At 28.2% G+C, this 19084-nt stretch overlaps 1 protein-coding gene across 1 annotated transcript; it reads right to left on the bottom strand.

Moving 5' to 3' along the window:
• Nucleotides 1-2082: 2082 nt before the first annotated feature.
• On the bottom strand, nucleotides 2083-2961 carry LOC129305399 (uncharacterized). Its single transcript, XM_054945436.1, has one exon. It carries the CDS (start codon nucleotides 2959-2961, stop codon nucleotides 2083-2085), a length of 879 nt encoding a protein of 292 aa, XP_054801411.1.
• Between the last annotated feature and the right edge of the window lie 16123 nt (nucleotides 2962-19084).

Genomic DNA, 19084 nt, shown 5'->3' with positions numbered 1-19084 from the left:
CATTGGCCATCCATGACTCTGGTCTTCTCTTTGCTCGTTCGTTCGTTCACACGCCAACATCTTATATTTGACCATTTTTAATTTTTCTCCAGCGTAGATAAAAAACTTTAACAGTTCCAAAAACCAAATTCTTAATATTTGTTGAGTTTCTTTTGCCTCCAGCTCTATGCCTTGGTCTGCGTTGGACATAAGGATCAGTAATGGACCTATGAAAAGGCAAGCATGGGCTCAGTCTACTGGACCTTTTATGGGATGATGGCCCACCAGTGCCCTCTCTAAACTTGTCGGACTCAAATGTAGACAGCAAGTGGGGTTCTGAGATCATTATCAGATATTTTCTTCACTAGTCTCTCTCACACACACAGCGCGCGCTCCCTGATTCATTAGTTAAATCCATACCAGTTCGCTCTACCTCGTTGGTTTTTGTTTTTGGAATAGTTCTTCAATAGAGTAGCCTCCTGCGACTATTCATGTTACTTCTCTCTTTCAAATTAGAGAAGATGGGTTTTACTTTTTTTTTTTTTTAATCAAGACTATGCTAGTGATTTTGAGCCCACCCACAAGAATGGAAATTCTCAACTGATACAGTCTATGCTTTTGCTTCCTCTGTGGACAAAGAAGTATCGCTTCATTTTGTTCCCAAATTGCTATTTTTCAGAGCAGTCCAATGTGAGTAATCCTTCTGTTCAAATATAAGTATATTAAATATAGGCCCTTTACTAGTACTCCTAGCCAAAGCAGGCCGAAGTGCTTCTTCCACTGACATTTTATTGACCAAAATTCCAAATCCCCAAGGGCAAATTTCAACTGTAGCCAGAACCCGTGATTTACGTTTTGAATTTCAGTAGTGGTAGTGGAAGATGTTGATGAATAATCCCAAAACTAAATAACGCCAAAATCATCGATCCGTGTGTATATATATATATATATTGTTTGTCTACAAAAAGAACTCCGGAGGTTTTATAATGAGACATTCGTCTTCCCCCCCTCCAAAAAAAAAAAAAACAAACAAATCGTTCCACTTCCACATGATAACTGAAAGAGACGACCTGCGAAACAATCCAAAATGACATATCTAGTATTAAGACACCAGAAGCCCACAAAGAGAAAAGGAGCATCGATGGTATTATTATTATAATATCAGTGGACCACTATCCATGAATTTTTCCCCTCAAGTAACGGCTATGTTATGAATTTTCCATCCATCTCTCAACCAAATCTAGTGCAGGCTGAAATAAGTTTACTGTAATATTGAGTTTCTTCGTCCATGCTTGTTGAAAATAGGAACAAAATTTGACTCACTAATGAGTGTAGTTACTCTTGTAAATTCTGACTTTTCAAACAATGAAAGTGTTTTGCTAATAAACATTACACACAGGAACAGCTGACCATGATAGGCGTTGCTACTTGCCAATTGAAACCAGTCGAATCCGGTGCATGTGATGAAATAGGAAATTTTACCTCCATAAATACACTTCCTAACTGGCCCAGAAAAAATTTCTATATCCTTGCAAATTTACCCTACCCATTTTCTTTTCTCTGCATAAAGAACTTTAGTACAGTTATGTCATTGTACGATTCTTCTTCCTACTAGTGTGTGTACTGAACAAATTATTGCAACCATTGAGTAGTAGTATTTGATTGGTCCTGGAAGGGAAGCTAAGCCTCTTGATACACAGAGAATCCTAAATGGCAGAAACGCAATCTTTCCTTACCTGGGAAGCCCTGCAATAGAAGGAATCAACTTGCAGAAGAGAAAACAGAGCAATGATGTAAAATGATAACGGGTCAGTAAACTAATAACAGTTACGTATTCCAGTATCCAAAAGTTAACATCAGGATAAATTGTTGAGATACTCGATTCGTAGTTAAGGACTTTAGGCCTTGCCATACCCTGCCCCCTCCTCTATGTCCTACAATTGACCTTTGACTTAGAAATATTTACACCCTCATGTTACATTAACTGCAAATATTCCAGTACAGAACTTTTTATTTGATATACGACTCGTCGTTCAGCTCCCCAACACTCCGGCGGCAATGGAGGTGCCACCAGTCCCGCCACCTTGGAATTGGATGAATTCTTTAGAGAAATATGAAGCATTCCAGTGACACAAGAGGGTTCTCCAATGATTCGTTCGCCGCCGCTGACGGCCATTTGCCTTCCGTTCCAGGATGTTCTTTCCTCCGGCTGACACGCTCTGGTGTGGCGGCTCGGGTACGGACAGGGGACTGGTTTGGTCTTCTCTTCGATGGGCTCCGACCCATGACGGATCTAGTGGCTCCGTTGTCCGTGCGCATGGCAGGCGACCTGGATCTCCGGCAGGAATTCTCGACGGCGTTCCGCCCGCGAGGCTCGTTCCTCATTCCTCTGTTGCCCATTGTTTGACTCCGAACTAGTTGGTCTCTGCTTGGAGTTAGCCTCGCCGACCCGATATTCCTCCGAACCGGGGATTGCTCCGGCCTCTTGGTCGGAGATTTGCCCACAATCCTCTCCCTTCCGTCGCCAGAAAAGGATCGATTTTTCCGCATTTTCGCCGGAGACGAGCTAACCCTTTGGCGGATTTCGTCATCCTCTTCTTTCCGGTCAGCTATTGTAGTGGTCGACATCATACTCTCGCTCAAGCTGCAAACCTCCGAAACCTCAGAGATCTCTTCTTCCTTTTTCACGGGCAGCGGCACCTTGCTGATCTTGCTGTTCACTTCTGGAAACTTATGGAATTGGGATTTCTGAGGCGTCTTTTGAGGTTCCAAGTTGGTGATTCGGGGCTTCCATTTGTGGGTTTCTGAGAGAACTTCCTTGACAGTCTCCACGTCAGGGGGTGCTCTGTTTTCTGAAGCTTTGGTACAGGAAGAAGAATTGGATCCCAGTGGCACCTGGTTCTTGCGGACAAGAGAAATCTGGTGTTTTGGCGAGGATGAAGCTGAGGATAGATCTCTGTTAGTACTCTCACAGCAACCCATTTGGGCAAAACCTTTTAGAATTGTTCAAGAGAAAAGGAACAGGGTGGGAGGAAGAACAAGAATAAGAAGAAGGCGTTGGGGTACTATGAAGGAAGAGACATTTGTGGAGGGGAAAAGAAGCTCAGATAATTTGGCGCTATAAATTGAGAAGCCAAGTTATAGGAAGGGTGAAGGATGCAGAGAGCAGCGAAGAAACAGAGGCGTGGGTAGTTGAAGGAGAGTGAATTTTTTGATTTTGGATCTCAAGCCCAACAGTCACGCAAGTGCTTGAGCCGAGACGCGCTCATTTATTCCCACAAAAATTGAACGAAAGGATACCAGCAGGAAAAAGGGGATAAAAGAGGGAAAAAAAACTACTACTTTCTTCTATTATATATTTATAAACAAAATTATCTATACTAATAAAATTTATTAAATATATTTTATAAATAATTTTAATTTAATATTTTATTTATAAAAAATATTAAAGGAAAATAATATAATAAAAATAATAATATTAAAAACATTATTAATGAAATATTATTTTTATTAAAATATTTTATATTTTAAGATATCAATTTTTTTAAAATATTTTATAATTTAAAATGAAAAGAATTTTATACATTCAAATTCAAAACTTGTGCTTGGGCTGGTGCTCCAAGAGCAACAGTAGTTAGTACAAGAATTAATATTTGATAAATGATTATATTTTGAGTGGCTTAAAAAAATATAAAATATTTTAATAGAATATTCCTTTCACATTTGTGGGACACTTGTTTTGCTAGAAAGTATAAAATGGATAAAATAAAAAGTCCGTGCCTAATACATTAATCATATTATTTCAACTGTACTTTGTACCTTTCATAATATAGAGTGGTAATTAGAAATCAATGAATGTGAAGTAAAAGTTTGAACGGTTGAATTAGAGGCGTTTGTTTCGAAAAAAATGCCAATTTGTGATACATTTAAAAAGGATAATTACTTAACTCTGGTGAGGTTGTACGTTATTCTATTCACCCCCTCCATTTTGTAATAAATAAGTGTCACGAAAAATCTCTTTTTCATGCTTCAAAACGAAGTGTCATTTTCATATTTCACGAAAGTATTAAATGTTTTGTTTTTAATTTTATCACTTATTGATATACTTATTAGCGGTCAAATAATTTTCATTTAAAGAACACATGGACATTTTAGAAAAGGAATAGATTGATTTTGCAGAAACTTAAGTTATTTGATGATTCTCTCAGTCCATATAGTAAAAACCAACAGTATTTCTCATGTCCAAAATCAAGGATAGTAGCTATTAAAAAGTACAAACCTTGTATGTTACCTTTTATAAGATGTCTTTTCAAAAATTGTAAAGACCATTAAAAACAATTAAATGTATTTAAAATATTAATCTCTGCAAAAAAAAAAAACACTGTCATTGGTCCTATAATTTGATTAGATTTTTTTTTAGTTCATATAATTTTTTCAGTATTTTTAACCTTTATAGTTTCAAAAAAAAAATTGTATGGCTTTTGTTTTTCAAGTCCATATAGTTTTTAATCTTTATCAGGACTAAAAATCCAAAAAATAATAGGGAGTAAAAGTAAAATATGATAAAATTATAAGGACTAAAAATTATATTTAAAAAAAGGGGGTTAATGAGCAAATAGAATCCTGAACTCTTGCTCAAAAATTGTCCTAAACCATAAACTTTTAAAATATATAAAATAAATTCTAAACTTTTAAATTGTAACAAAATAAATCTGATTATTAACTTTTTTAATACTGTTACTGTCCATGTGAGTATTGTAACAGTCAAGGCTAAATTTATAGGACAATAAACATTAAACAGTACTTATGTGGATAATAACAGTATTAAAAAGTTAACAGTCATGGCTTATTTTGTTATAAATTTAAAAATTTAAAATTCATTTTATATATTTTAAAATTTTAAAATGATTTTTTTAAAAATAATTTAAAATCCTATTTACTCTGTTAACAAAAAAAAAAGAGTATAAACTTTTAAAACCACACTTCATTTAATAGTAGCATCTATAACTCACACTTTCTTCATCAGTTAAATGAGGAAGAGTTTTTGAGATAAAATCCACTGATATATTTGTAAAATATTTTATACGAGGAAAAATGAAATAAATGGAGAAGTAACAAGATTGGAAAAGGAGTGCTGCGGGAGGGACCGTCATTTGAAGGGATATGTATCTGCTCCTCTGACACCTCCCTCCTCGGATGCTCCTCAGCACAACAGGAGAATCTAAGCAATCCTAATTTGATATTTTATTTTTTATTAAAAAAATATAAATACAATAAAAATTTTAATAAATCTAATTATCAATTTGAATAATCTACATTTAATATTAATGATCCAATTTTTTATAATAATTTTTTTCAAAAGTATTTGTTAGTAGATATCTGCACTATCTAAAATATATCTAAGTAGTTAATTTATAAAATTTTTAAGAAAAATATAACTTTAAATTTTTACATTTTATTCAAATTATGTTATAGGCCCATGCACTTTTTTTATATTTTAAATTCTCATGCTTTTGTTTTTGTTGTTGTTCTAGGTGCGTATAACACCGAGGGACTTATAACACTTAAAAATAAAAATATAAAAACTTAGAACATTAAAAAAAATACAGTACCTATAGCAAAATTTAAATAAAGTATAGGAATTTAAATTAAGTTTTTTTAATTTTTAATATTAAATATGAACAATTTATATTAAACCTGAACTGTTTAGAATATTAATGTTTGGATAATTAATTTCTAAAAAATTAAATATTAAACATACTGTGTAATCAGATTTATTCAAAAAATTACTATTTTTAAAATTTTTATTTTGATAAAAATAAAATATTAAATTTAGACCTTAAAAATTTAATTTAAACTATGCATGTTCCATTACTATTCAGCGGAGCCATGAAGCATGGGGGATCAAAGTCGAGTCCCATTTGGAGGGGTGGGGCAATCAAGACCAGATCTCTCCCTTTTTTTTTCTCCCTTTTTCTCGATTTTTTCCATCTCCATCATTTAAATTTTATTATTAAACAATTTTTTTAAATAAAAAAATTAATAAATGGTAAGGATGAGAGAAGTAGAAAAATGGAAGAAAAGAAAGTGAAAAGACCCACTTCCGGGGCAATCATAAGGGGCGGCTGATGTTAATGACACAAAGGCAGATCCGGCACATGCGAGACTCACTTCACAAAATGACAAAATTAAATAAGATTTTTTTTAACATTAATAAGATATTTCAAACTATAAAATATTTTGTTAAAATTCATATTTTATTAATTATACATACTCCATCTCAATTTATAAAATATTTTTAAATAAAATCTCATTAAATATACTTTATGATATTATTTTTTAAATAAAAATATAAACTTTTAAAAACACCTTTCATTTATTATTTTATTTCAAAAAAATGTTAAAAAGGGATAATATATAAAAAATATAATATTAAAAAATATCACTAATAAAATTTTATTTTTATTAAAATTTTTATATTTTAAAATATTAAAATTTATTAAAAAATATTTATAATTTAAGATGGAGGAAGTGTTAGGTTTAATATTATTTTTCCTTTCTAATTATATCTTGTCATTCTCTTTAATGTTTCAAAAATAAGGTTATGTTAATTAAAGAGTATTTTTAAAAATTTATATTTATGTTTTAAAAAATTATAATGTGAAGTATATTTAATAAATTTTATTTATATGTGCAATTCTGCCAAAAAATGCCCTGTAATCTAGGACAAAAGAGTAATTTATTTATAATTTTAGAATAAATAATTGAAAAATACATAAATTAAATATATATTAAAATTCATGTGATTGGTAAAACTAGCTTTTCTTTTTTGTTCTTACCTTTAATTAAATAATTAGGGAAATAGTGCTTTTTTAAATATCATGAGTGAGATAGATAGTTTGGATTTTTTATAAAGGAAATTTTTAAATTGGAACATATAATAAGCAATAGAGGAAGTAATAGATATTATTTTTAGTATCTTAATTTATAGGATATTTTTAAAAGTGAAATACTATCCCAAAATAAAGACAGTTTGTAAAAAAGTTAAGATTGTAAATTATATTTAATAAACTTCATTAACATGTATAATTTTATTTAAAATTATTTTATAAATTGAACGGAATGAGTATTATACAAGAATTGGATGCTTTAACTTTTAATTTTTCAATTTTTCATCATTAAGATGCTTGCCACTTGTTTGTAGTTAAGTTAACTTTGCTCTAAAATATTTTCTAATATGAAATTTTGCCAGCCAATAATTCATGGGATATATTTAAAAGTGAGATTAAAACAAAATGAGAACAAGTTCTCCTCCTCCATGCTCATGGAATGCACGGTAATTTTTTTCTTTAAGAGGTTTAATTAAAAATAGATTTGATATAATAAATCGAAAAGGGATTAAAAAATATGCCATAAAACATCTCATATACCTTTTTTTTAATTGCACCATTCAACTACGAAGCTAGACACGTGAAGATGGAATTTGCGTGCCGTGCAGGTCAGTAAAATACGAAAGTAATGACTCAGAAACCATCCGACCAATAAAATAACAACGTCTGCGTCTATATTTTTTCAAACCAATAGCATCAAACCGATTGAGATCCTCTACATTTTTTTAGGTTAATATACAGTTTAAATCTTAAATTACAGAATTAGAAATAATTTAAATCCTAAACTATTATTTCACACATTTTAAATCATAAATAATTAAATTTTATGTAATTTCAACCTACCATTAAATTAAAATAAATGTCTATCATTTGATTAAAAAATGATATTTAATATACGATTCTTACCAAATTTCACTCTCCTACCCTATGTAGCTCATTAAACCTATTTTTTTTAAATAACAGATATTTACTTTAATTTAACAATGAAAGTAAAATTGCATTAATTTTAATTGTTTATAATTTAAAATGTGTTAAATAATAGTTTGTGGTTCAAATGGTTCCTAAATTTATAGTTTAGAGTTCAAATTGTATGTTAACCATTCTTTTTTATTTTGGTAAAATAAACATAAAATATGTGAAATCAACATTCAATAATTTTTTATATCCACTCATGATGTTATAAAAAATTATAATGAATCTATATATTGTGTATATATAATTTTTGTTTAAAGAGAAAAAAATTCTAAGATAAATAATCAATCATAACATGATCATAACTAACTAGCGCAAATAAGACAATGCAATGCAACGAATGGGGACGACATAAAGGCACATTGGCATAGGCCACAAAGAAAAGTGTATGCCTTATTAGGCCCTAATTATCACAAATTGTCCATGTGATTGTGTTGTCAAGTGTGTTACACGAAGTATAAAAAATTAAATTATTTTATTATTTTATAAATAAGTAATTTAATTAATTTTTCAATATATAAAATTTGGTTATCTATCTCCTATCTTTAGAATGGGAGAAAGTGTATATACAACATACTCCTCACAATCATTAATATAAGGTGACTTTAAAAGGATTTTCTTTTTATCTTTAATATAAAGTAATGTCATGTAGTAGTTTTTTTTTTTCAATTTTATCCATTATTTATTTATTACGATTCTAATGTATAGGAAGCAATTTATTATAGTCCTTAATTATTAATTGTAAAGAAGGGTCAAGTTAAAAGATTACATCTTATAAAATAATTTTAAGAATGTAACTATCATTTCTTAATTAGTGGAAGTAGGAGCAATAATCCTAGATCATGAATTGTATTATTCAAAAGTTCTGTGAGAAACAAACTTAATGGTTATAAAGTAATAATCATAGACATCAATCCGTGACAAGGCAAAAAAAAAAAAGAAAAGAAAAGTTTGAGACAAATAGAGAAATAGCGCTACATCACATATTAAACTTTTTTTTTTTGAAAAAAACAAGATTAAAATATTGCATTGTAATATTGCATGAATTAAACTTAACAAACAAGAAGATGTAATCCATTCACGTGGAAGAAAAAGATAAAAGTACAAATTCCTGAGTTTTATCACTTTATGTGTTGAATGAATTTCCAAAATAAATAGTATATTATTTATAATTCATAAATAATGCAACTTGTTGAAATATGTACATCTTGTGACAATATTGATTCAACTACTCTTTCTATTAAAAAATATAAATTATTTTTAATTAAATTTTAAATTTTAAAAAATAATTAATTATTTTTAAACTAACACCATATTTTCATATTTATATTATTTAATAGAATATTTCAATTTAAAATAAATATAAAATTATTTATTTATTGTGGATATTTTAAAATAATACATTTAATTACACATTAAAATATTAAAAATATTTTATATTTTATAAAATCCAACCCATTAAAAAATATTTTATATTTTTTCAAAGAGGGGGTACATTACTGTATTATTTAGCATTTTTGTTATATATAATATACCAATGACAGGAAAAAAAAAGGAAACTGACAGAAAAATTCTCTTAAAATATAAAAATGACAACAAGATCTCATGAAATTTTATAATTCTTTTCAAGGCTCTAGAAACCTTTATAAAATTAATGATTGTTGGTGAAATGATTAAAATAATATCAATTTAAAATAAAACAAGTAACAATTCTGGTCACCAAAAAAGTAAATATTAGTGATTACTTTAATTTAATTAAGTGATGACTTATGACTATTTCTTTATGGTAATGACTAGAGCGAAATAAAAAAAATATAATTTTTTTGTGCAAATATTTTTACTTCTTTTAATGATAATTAAAATGTAATAAGCAATTATTACTTTATTTTAAACTATGGGCCAACGTTTTAATTATTTCATAAAAATCATTAATGTTAAAAAAGACTTCAGGGACTTGAGAAAAACTATAACATTTCATGGGATCTCATTATCAGTTGCATATTTTAAGGAATTTTTTTTTTCATTTTTCCCAATTTTTTTTTGTTTGTCAACATCTCAATCATGAGGTTCTAAATAAGATATCTTAAAAACCTTATCTTTTTGTTTGTTGAAATGTAACACGGAACAATTATGTATACATGCACATATACATAGAGAAACATGATCATTCATACTAAAAAAAGAAATACACTGCTGTAATGCATGGACGAGTTGTTGGAATTGGTTATTTCTTATCATCAAGTTCGTATTCAAACCATATAATTACTTGCAACGAAATATATAACTTGGAATAAAATCTCATATTAATCCAGAAGAATGGAGTAGAAGAAACTTGATGCAAAAGCGTACTTGAATCTATCGTTTTGATTCAACCTTCAAATTCAAGAACGAGCATGTTTTATACCCAATGTTTCCAAAAACAGGAATGGGAAGAACGACTCTATCATGCCAACAAACCCAAAGATCACGACACTTATTTATAAATTTAATTTTTGATATTTATAATTTGATTTCTTAATAAATTATAAATATCATTTCAGTCTCCGTATATTTTTTGGGTAAACTTTCTCCACTTATTAATTTTAGGGTTAATATGTAATTTAAACTTTGAACTATAGGTTTATAAGCAATTTAAACCTTAAACTTTTAAATTGGGGCTTAATATGAGATTTTCATCAAATTTTACTTTCCCTCTCTCTCCTACCTTCAATTGGTGAAAATTATATATTAGGTCCCAATTTAACAAAGATTTGTCAAAACTTAATGATGGGATGAATAGCTCTAATTTTAATTGTTTAGGGTTTATAATATAATTTTTAAAAATTTAGGGTTCAAGTCGTCCTTAAACCTATAACTTAGGATTCAAATTATATATTAACATTTAATTTTATAACAATTATGTCCTTAAGCCTTAAATTTTTTATCTAAATAAATCACTTTATTTATACTTGATTATATAACAATCACCTATTTTATGTTATTTTTTAATATTTACATGCATGGCATCATTAGTTGAATTTTTTTTTTCCCAACACAAGTGCCTGCAAGTGTGAGCGTATTCTGTAAATATTTCCTGGTGGGAGGAAATGGACGAAAGAAATTTCTGTAGGTCTTTGATGCAATGATATAAGGAAGCATTCTGGGGGAAAAAAATATGTCAGAACTGTGCTTGCAGATTTCTCCATTACTGTATTAGAGAAATAAACAAACAATGAAAAGATTCTCAAGCAGCGAAGAAAACAAAACTAAAACCGCAAAACCCTGAAATTTACTGGTGAGTCCTTGTGTTTGCTACACTACTAGTATTCCCTACATGTGAAAAAATCTAAAGAGGAAAAATATTGAGACTCAGTTGCTTTGCTTGTACCTTTGATGACACCAGAAATCATTTCTATTGTCTTCTTCTGGTGAAATATTTTTTGTTTTTTTGTTTTTGTTTTTTTGTTTTTGGCTCTCTGTTCTATTCAGTTTTTGGCTCCAAGCTAGTGGTCATCCACGAACAGCAACTACAAATAGCTTCTCGTATTATTAAAGCAAAAAAAAAAAAAAAAAAGGCATGTTATTCATGTACTGTCTTATTTGTAAAATAAAGAGAGAATAATTTTTATCATATGCAATTATTGATAAATCATTTTATTAAATTTTTATCATAAATTTTTCTGAAAAAAATATATTATTGAAATATATATTTAATATATAGTCCAAATTAAAAACTTATTAACTTTTACATGGAATTAATAAATTTTGAAATTTACTATTTATTTCCAGAAAAATATGTCAAAAAACATCTTGTAAATCGAATTACAAGACATACTCATTGTTTTATTTATATTACTTAACTTAAAGCTGTATAATATGATGTATCATTTATTATTAAATGAAACGAAATTAAATGCATAGCTTATTATATTTTAAGTTATGAATGAAAAAAAATGAAATTGTTATAATTAAATTGAATTTGTATCTGCAAAATATTTTTAGAAAGAGACTCTCATTCTTTCCATTACAAATTCAATGTTCAATTGTTATAATTGTATTTTCTTAAAAAAATTTAATTAATTTAAAAACAATCAACAAGATAGTTTCACTTTGTGGAAGAAGACCTAAGCCATCCTTTTATTTCAGAGCAACAAAATATTGATAGATGAAAATTTTCTAACTCATGTTTATTTCCACCAGATCATTTCGAATAAAGAACCTTATTCAACGATATCTAAAAACATTTGCTTCATTTTTTTTTTTTAATTTTTAACTCCGTACGTCACTGGATTTAGTTAAGTTACTAGCATGAGAGGGAGTAGTAGTTTCCCCCTTGAGTGATTAGTATTGTGCCAAGGAAGACAAAAATAATAAGCGCGACACGATTGACCAGTTTGATCATAATTCAATAATAATTTTAAATATTAATTATTGAATCAATGTCTTGACTAATTCAATGACCAGTCCAATTTTTAATTTTTTGATAAATACTTTCTCTAGTCTTATTCATAAATCACTCCTAATATGTTTTATCGAACCAATTAAAACTTAAATCATGTTAATTATATCTTAAAATTTAATAAACTTTCACATTTATCCTTAATAAAAATAAAAAAAATATTTTTTAATAATTTTTCTTAACATTTAATACAAGCAAAAGATAAATATAAATATAAAAAAATATAAAGTGCCTTATGAATAAAATTAAAATTAATAATCTTCTCTTTACGTCATAAACATGACTAGAGGAATACAGAGAGAAAAGTGACCCGTTGTATCCAACCGGGAACTGTAAATTGTAACATTATCCATGACTTACAGTTAATGTGACTTTCGACTTTTTTTTTTTAAATCTCATCCTGATATCAGTTTAGCTTTTATATTTTCATGTTCTTTCTTAAATGTGGTCTTGTATTTGGATTCTGGATCTGCTCTATCTATTGACCTCTTGTGTATTGCACAAAAAATAATTATAGTTCACTTAGTGTGTGTGTTTGTGTGAACTCTTTGTGGGGAAGAAAAAGCTGTGATGTCTAATTAAATTATCCGATTTGGATGCAAAAACCGTTTGCTTTAATTTGTGAGTTGCATCAAGAAATCAAATTACGAAAGAGACAAAAGGACCATTTTTAATTATGAAGTGTCATTTAGATAAGCTGCATTAACCATCTGTCAAGGGGCATGTCCCTCATAAATTGGGGGTGGATCCCACAGCTGCATGGCCTATTATTATTATTATTATTATTTTAATATTCATTTAATTATTTTTACGACTTTAACGTGGCCGTCTCTAAAGGCATAATAGTGACCATGACCTGCACTGGGTAATTAAATGGAATATGTAAATAAGTCTCGGAAATTAATGTAATTTGTACTTCAACAAACATGGAAGCCCCGTAAAGTTATTTTTATAAAAAACCATTAAGCCAGCATATATTGTTTTAAAGGTGGAAGAAATTAAAAGTGAGTGAAAAAGTTGCGGTCTTGATATTTATTTTGTTCGTTGTGAGAATGAGAGATAGGAATATATATATATATATATATATCGACGAGAAAAATACAATTCAGTAATTTATACATGGTAGACATAATTTTTCATTGGCTTGCTAGAATTTTAGAACAGTAAATAAATAAATATATGATAAAAAATAAATAGCATAAATAAACAAGAGACACCAAAAGTTATTAACGTAAAAACCCCATCAATACAAGGATAAAAACTACAAGCCATCCAGACTAATGAAAATCAGTTCTGCTATGATCAAAATAAGGTACAAGAGAATTTCAATCATATGCATAAACAAGTACAAAGCAATAGGCTTACAAAAGAAGATGAAAAAACATTTAAACTAGAGGTTGTATTGCGAACAAATCAATTCTCACACTAAAAAACACATCAACAATTCAATCATTGAAAATAAAGTATTGGATGTTTTGAACCAAATAATAAAATTTCCGTTCATTCAATGATTAATGAACTTGTAAATGCAAATTTATCAAGATTATTTAGTGAATACGTTAAAATGGATTTTTTTTTTCTCCTTTCTCAAATGGCTCCACATAAAACTTGAATATGACCTCTCTTTTATAACCTAATTTATTCTCTACCCATACTGATTAATAAAACTCATAATTGGCTTCAATGTTATGTCTTTTTCAGTAGTCCAAATCCAACATATATAAAGTATGGATACATGAATAATTTTGCAGAATAAATTAAAATATGTCATCAATATATAAGTTCTGTGAAATAATCGAGATAATTATATTGGAGCACAATGACACCTTTTATACAACAATTTATAATTTTAGTTATAACTAACGCCCAACTGCTACGAGTTTAACAACAATAACTGCTTTTTTTATACATAACAACTTCAGTTTAAGTGCTAGAGCTCAATGAAAATTCTAGTGTGATAAATAGAAGTTTTCATAACTAATGACAATTACAATTTCACATGTGACAACTATATTTTAAAATTTTCAATTTTTTAATTTTTAAAGGCTAGAAATCACCTAAAGTACTAATGACAATTTTTATAAGACACACAGGGTTGTGGAAGCCACAAGGCAAGTGAGACAATTACCTTAGGTCTCCAAAAAAAAAATATTAATACCTCTTATATATATATATATATGTAATTGATATTTGTATTATTATATATTTAATTGTAGATAAAAAGGAATAAAAAGCATTGATAGTTTTTCCTATTGAAAAGTTTTAATCATTCTCAATATAACATTAATTATTGAGCTGAGTTTATTATTTATGTAACAAAAGAATAGTGAGATTCATAATATACTAATTTATACTACATTAGTTTGCTTTAAATTTCTCTCACAGTCTCACTTTTTGTTTTCTCCTTTTCTTATTCTAAAGCCTAAAACATTGACAGATATTAGTATCAAGATCTTGTATAGTTTTAAACTATCAACACAGCACTTTTAAGCCTTATTAAAATCTTATTTATAAATTATATAATTATTATTAATTTTTCATACTAATCATTGATATTATTAGTTTTAATTATATATTTTTTGTTAAAAATGTATTGCCACCTCATATTAATGTTAATATTCTATCTCAATATATAAAATAGGTAGGAGCATTTTGTCAATATTAATTTTTATTTAAATATTGAATTAATTTAGTATTTTATTAGAATAATTATATTATAAAATTTTAATATATAATTTTTGTTAAAAATGATAAGTGAGTTTTTTTTTAAGGGACAATTACACATGTCAAGGCTTTACAAATAATTTTGCCTTAGGCCTTAAAATATTTTCATATGGCCTTGAAGACACATGAGCAATTTACCTCCTAAATTATATGTAAAATAGCACCATAAACTCTTGAGTTATTTATTATTGTGCATCTTCTTTACTTATAAAAAAATTGAAACATATCAGTTTCTCCTATAATAATAAAAAAAAAACAGTGCGAGTACATGAATATGTTATTCTACTAGTTGTCACATGTCACTCTCCCTTGTTTGTTTAACCCATAATTATTTTAAAATCTCTGCCATTCATCAATGGGATTAAAAGTAATCATTTTAAATAACTCTTACAAAGTAGAATAGATTCTTTATTGGCCGTGCAAACAAAATAAATAAATAAATACATAAATCGCTGCTTCTTTGAAGAGAAAGACATGAAAGCTGGTGAGCTGAATCTGAGCATGGCCATAATAAGATACTAAAAGCAGTCAATGTCAATGCAAAGGATTACAGTCACACAGTCCACCAATGTAGGATCACATTCAAGGCCCTGATAATGACCACACAACTTATATCACACTGCATGCATTTATTTTTATTTATATGTCTCCAAAGAGACGTGACTATCCCTAACTTGTATGACACAGGTCTCTCATATTGTGATTTTTTGAAAATTATCAAGGCTGTGTCTATATGCTCTCAGATGCACATAATAATCCCCATCAAACATTAATAATATTAGCAATGCTAATAAAGGAATTAGGGAAGCACATGAGGGTGTGTTTGAAATTATGAGCATGAGTTGGGAGCTCAAAATCGAGTGAGTTATGGAGATAGGAGAGTTTGGTGGCTCTTCTTGCTTTCATTTACGGCATTGAAACCAACCATATAACTAGAGCTGTACAAAAGGCAGGATGATACTAGATTTCATCCTAACTTAAAGTTTAGTTTCTTTTATGAAAAGAATTGGGTTAGTCAACTCGTAGTCCGGTCTTATTCAATAATGACTCAAAAATTAACAAGACCAGACTTGATCTATAAAATTGAGAGACTGATTTTGTCAGTCCAATGTTCACTTATCTTTTTTTCCCCCCTTTTATTCTATAAGAGGCAATAATCCATTTTAATATAATAAATTCAATTAAAATAGTAAAAATACTTATAATAATAATAAATAATAAATCCATAATAATTTCTAACAAGAAGAAAAAAAATATTTCTGTTATAGTCAAAATGATTTAAAGTTATAATTTTAATAAAAAACAGCACACAATAAAATTCAACAACATTATATTACAATAACAATTTAAAAACAAACCCATCAAATCTTCATAGAATCATCTCCTTAACATTAATTACACTGCAAACATTTACTAAAAATAAATTAATTATAATTATAATAAAAAAATTAATAGGACTAGACTGAATCAAATGATCCGGATGCCTAGTCTCTTGTCTAGTCTAACCCGAAGAAATAGTCTGTTCTTTTCAGTCTTTTTGGTCTGAAGGATTAGTATTTATACAGACCGAACAAGACTGAGACTATATCTCAAGTTAGACTGAACCAGATAGAACTGAAAGAGTTTTGCACAGTCTTACATACAACCAACAAAAATTACTTAAGTTGGTAAAAGATTTGATTCATAATATATAAGGTTGTAAGATTAAATCTCACTATCAATACAAAAATTTTGTTAATGAGTGATCAATAAATATTTTTATAAATGTTTTTTAAATTTAAAAATATGGTTTGACTTTGGGGGTTTTCGAATCCAATTCATTTAAATTTTTTTATATAAAGAAAAAGAAACAAACTATATACTGAAAAAATTGATTAAAAATCAAATCTGCACGTAACTGCAAATATACATGCGTGTGTGTGATAAGACCTTCTTAATTCTCTGCTTCGGTTAAATCTCTTTGTACTCACCATTCTCAATAAATCATCGTTATTGTGTAATCTCACACCATAACAGGAGGCTATTCACAACAACAACAAAGAAGGCGGGTTAGCGGTGACTTGCCAATTACCATAACTCAACCTACTAATGTTAAAATTCAAGGATCGAATCTGATTAACTATTAGCAACTGGTAAATTAAGTTATTAGACGTTGGAATCTTGTCGGTTCTAAAAAGAGGACGATAATTGGGCCGTATTTCTTGGGTTGATGCTTTTGGGCAGATTGACGTAGGCCCAGGCCTAGGCCTAGCTCTTATCATTTCCTCACTTGACGATGTCGAAAGTAAAGCAAATTTTCTCCCATTCTGAATCAGGTTTTACTGATTAACACAATTTGAAAAGTTAATCCAACTTGCTGGCAAGAAATAAAAAAAATAAAATAAGAAAAATAAAAGTTAATCCAAGTTGCTTTGTTAGTGAGATGAATAAATGATTGTTATAAAATAGTTATTGAAGAATTATGCTCATACTCATAAAGTTATAAGCTCAAATTTCACTGCTCATGAAAAGATTACAGATTCAGCTCACCTGATTTTTTTTTTCCTAAAAATATTGCAAGCAACCCTATCGTATATGAGGTTATTTTTAATATTGATGGATTGAATGGGGTTATTTTATTTATTTATTTTATGTAACAAATTAATCTTATAATTATCATTGAAATCTTTAATATTTCATTATTTTAATTTTGTATGAAACATTGAATTGATTTCTTAACTTAGTATTATGTAAGCATGAATATATTTTTGATGAAACTAAATATATTTTAATAAGTCAAAATGTTTCCTTTACATTTTCTTTTTCAATTTTTTTAATTGATCTTGCTACATTGGGCTTGGATTTATGCTGGATCGTCTTTAACCATTTGGGCTGGCTCATCCCAATCCTTGAGTCCTTCTAAGCATGACTCTAATATGGACTCGAAGTACATTATTATTAGTATTATTATTATTATTATTATGTAAAATACTATGACATAATAATGTAGTTCGCGTGGGATACAGTGATACATCATGAAGTAACATTTATAGGACAAACTTTATTATTGAATTTAAACTTAATTTTAAACAATTCAAGGTCAAGAAAATTTTAATTCAACACAAACCACGGACACGTGCATACGAAAATTAAACAAATAATGCAGTTGACAGATTTCAAAGCAATTTAATATCAAATAATAAAAGTGTTGCAGGAGAGGCTTTCGATGGCTGCAAATAACAGCTTTCAAGTTGGATGAATTGAATGACAAAAATTAACAGCCCCCCGTAGTTGTTGCCAAATATTTTAATGATATCAATCGGTCAACAAATGTTCGGCGTATTATTGTTACTCATTATAACAATAATGAACTTAAAAAGGAAAAAAAAAAATCGCATTACAGAAATTTAGGGTACAAAAATCAATTTAAAATTAGATTAGTGAAACATAAGTGCTATCAAAGCAACTTCAAGACCTGTTTTAATGCGATTACATACAATTTTTTTTCTTTTGGGACAAAAAGTATACTCCTTTCGTTTAAAAATATAAATATTTTTTGAAGAATTGAATGTTCAAAAATAAACATTTTTAGTCTTTCGAGATATAATCATTGTGTTTTTTTTTAACCATCCACATTGATAATGATTTTATATTTTTTAGAGTATTTAATAAGGCTAAATATGAAAAGATAAAGTTTGTTTAAAAATAAATAATTACTTTATTAAGAAGTGAAATTTGATTAAAAATACTTTATATTTTTAAATGAATAGAGTACATTCATGATTCATTCATCAAAACAAAATTAGCAATAATATATGAGCATGGCATTTTACAATTGCAACGGGATAATTTTTTCATTAAATTGAAAAAAAGTCAATACATCATTATGCTTACAAGTTACAAGTATTCTTCTATAAAATCAATTAGAGGATTGTGTTGGAGTTTGCTGCTACTAACTAATCAATCAAGTTTATTCTCAAATTACAGAATTGATTGCAATGAATTTTATTAACATAAATAAAATCTAATATAAATTCATAGGGACATAAAAAAATCGAATGCAAAAATGTGCCTAAATCTGTAGTTACAAGCATCATAAGAT

This window comes from Prosopis cineraria, unplaced genomic scaffold (genome assembly GCF_029017545.1).
Source record: "Prosopis cineraria cultivar Desert tree isolate PC_DT_omini unplaced genomic scaffold, ASM2901754v1 PC3, whole genome shotgun sequence".
Classification (NCBI taxonomy): Eukaryota; Viridiplantae; Streptophyta; class Magnoliopsida; order Fabales; family Fabaceae; genus Prosopis; species Prosopis cineraria.
The sequence above is the reverse complement of the archived record's forward strand: the minus strand, read 5'-3'. Positions and strand labels throughout refer to the sequence as shown.

Bases quoted from the DNA above. Each gene is read 5' to 3' on its own strand.
- LOC129305399 (XM_054945436.1), bottom strand. From the start codon at position 2,961: ATGGGTTGCTGTGAGAGTACTAACAGAGATCTATCCTCAGCTTCATCC.